At 35.7% G+C, this 2,018-nt stretch overlaps 1 protein-coding gene across 1 annotated transcript in view; it reads left to right on the plus strand.

Annotated features, from left to right (window-relative positions):
• LOC101848258 (inositol 1,4,5-trisphosphate receptor type 3) overlaps window positions 1-2,018 on the plus strand; it is a gene marked incomplete at both ends in the record, with an annotated part of 112,704 nt that overhangs the window by 91,546 nt on the left and 19,140 nt on the right. Inside the window, 1 exon segment of the mRNA XM_035973446.1 lies at window positions 1,809-1,877. Coding sequence (XP_035829339.1) covers window positions 1,809-1,877 — 69 coding nt within the window.

Genomic DNA, 2,018 nt, shown 5'->3' on the forward strand with positions numbered 1-2,018 from the left:
TTCCTTTGGTTCTAAAACTTTTTAAAGTCTTAATTAACGCGACATCCCATCGATACAATTTGTACATTTATAGGACAATATGTAAGGGATTATCTGTTTGTTATGAATCATCACCAATGGTTATTTGAATAACCCTCCCTCTCCTCTCTGCCCTACCCCTGCCGCCGCCGCCGCCAAAAAAAAAAAGGAAAAAATATCCGCAGTAAGATCAATGATGCTTGATATCTTTTTACTACTTTTCTAATGATACGCGTATGCGTATATATTATGTTCTTTCAGGCTGCTTAATAATGATATATTACAATATTATGGTATCGCTTATGATAATCATTCAATATCATTGTACATCTCATTATGATTATTATATATTTTTGTATCGATTATATCATTATTATTACTATCATTATTATGATCATATTATTTAACTTCATGTGATTATGATAACATTTTATTACTGTTATTGTTATCATAATATTCTTGTATCTCATATGATAATATTTGGCCCATATAGCCTTGTACCTTAGTGGCTGCGACAGTCACAACCTATTTTGCTGAGACCACTCGTAGTTCTGCCTCAAGCGTTGACAGGGAAATAACTCACGGTTTAAAGGAGACAAAAGATAGAATTGCCCATAGTTGGAACAGAAGTCCACATTCATAGTTGGATTTCATGAAATGAGAAAACCCCGACTTAAAGCGAAGTTACACCGGTAATTTTCTTCTCCTGAGCACAATCATTGGTTTGACAAAGCGGGTGGCATTTTATTATGACGCTTTCTCGTCTGCAGACATTTTGCTTAGGTACAGGGAGAATATATTTAGTGCTACGCTTATTGCTTTGATATTCCCCGCCCTGTTCTGAGCTTTTCACATCTTATTTTGTTTATGCACTTTGCTTGAAGGAAATAGCTGTAGCGATTTCACTACAGAAGAAACAGCAAAATAAATTTGAATCATGTGCGTGCACTTCGAAGCAGAGAGAAAGTTATTTAGATAAAAAAGAATAACAATGTTGCTCAAATTAACCAAATTGCACCCGTTAATTGGAGTTTTCTTTAGAAGTAAAGCTCTTTTTCAATTTTATGGTAATGTGAATATTTTATCAGGTTTAGGTTGGGTTGTGTTCTAGTATATGTCGGGTTTTTAGATCCAGTTTGGGTTGGGTTTCATGATGGTATTACTATTACTCAGTTTTATCATGTCGTCAGTTTTTTAAATCTGGATTTGTGTACGCTTTTACTCTATTGTTATTCCAACAGAGTATTACTTGAACATAATGTTATAGTTTTACTTTTTATTGATATAGAAATCTTAGTTAAAGCCTGTAGATTTGTAAACAATTCTGCATATTTGTATTTCATTTTTTCGTTTCTTTTTCTCACTACGTATTGTATTTATTGTTACTGTAGTCTAGGAAGATGGTACCTTCACTATTGTCATCGGAAATATCCGCACTCCTGTATCACACGCTCTAAGACAGCTTACACCTATACTGCAACAGTTCGAGCTCATATTCCAGCAGAAAAATGCTCTACTTTTCTCAGCAACATACAGATAATGCTAAGACTATAACTATAGTGATAGAAACTCATCATAATAATAACAACAACAATAATATAGAGGTTGTTTACCGTAAGTATAGGACAATGTGTTAATTGTATATAGTTGCTGACCAGTGTGTACAAAACGTGTTTAATAATTGGTAACTATTAATGTGTAATGTGTATGTATGTATATGTGTTAAGCATATGTGTTAAGCGTATGTGTTAAGTATATTTGTTAAGTGTATGATGTGTTTGTGTCCACAGGAGGTGATGGAGTATCTGGACTCTGACACTCTGGTCAGTGTGATGATGGAGGCCTACAACGCTCTAGGGGTGAGTGGGGGTTGTTGTGGTGGTGGTTGTTGTGGTGGTGGTTGTGGGGGTTGTTGTGGTGGTGGTTGTAGTGGTGGTGGTTGTGGTGGTGGTTGTGGTGGTGGTTGTGGTGGTGGTTGTGGTGGTGGTTGTGGTGGTGGT

The sequence above is a fragment of the Aplysia californica genome, unplaced genomic scaffold (assembly GCF_000002075.1).
Source record: "Aplysia californica isolate F4 #8 unplaced genomic scaffold, AplCal3.0 scaffold01239, whole genome shotgun sequence".
NCBI classification, from domain to species: Eukaryota; Metazoa; Mollusca; class Gastropoda; order Aplysiida; family Aplysiidae; genus Aplysia; species Aplysia californica.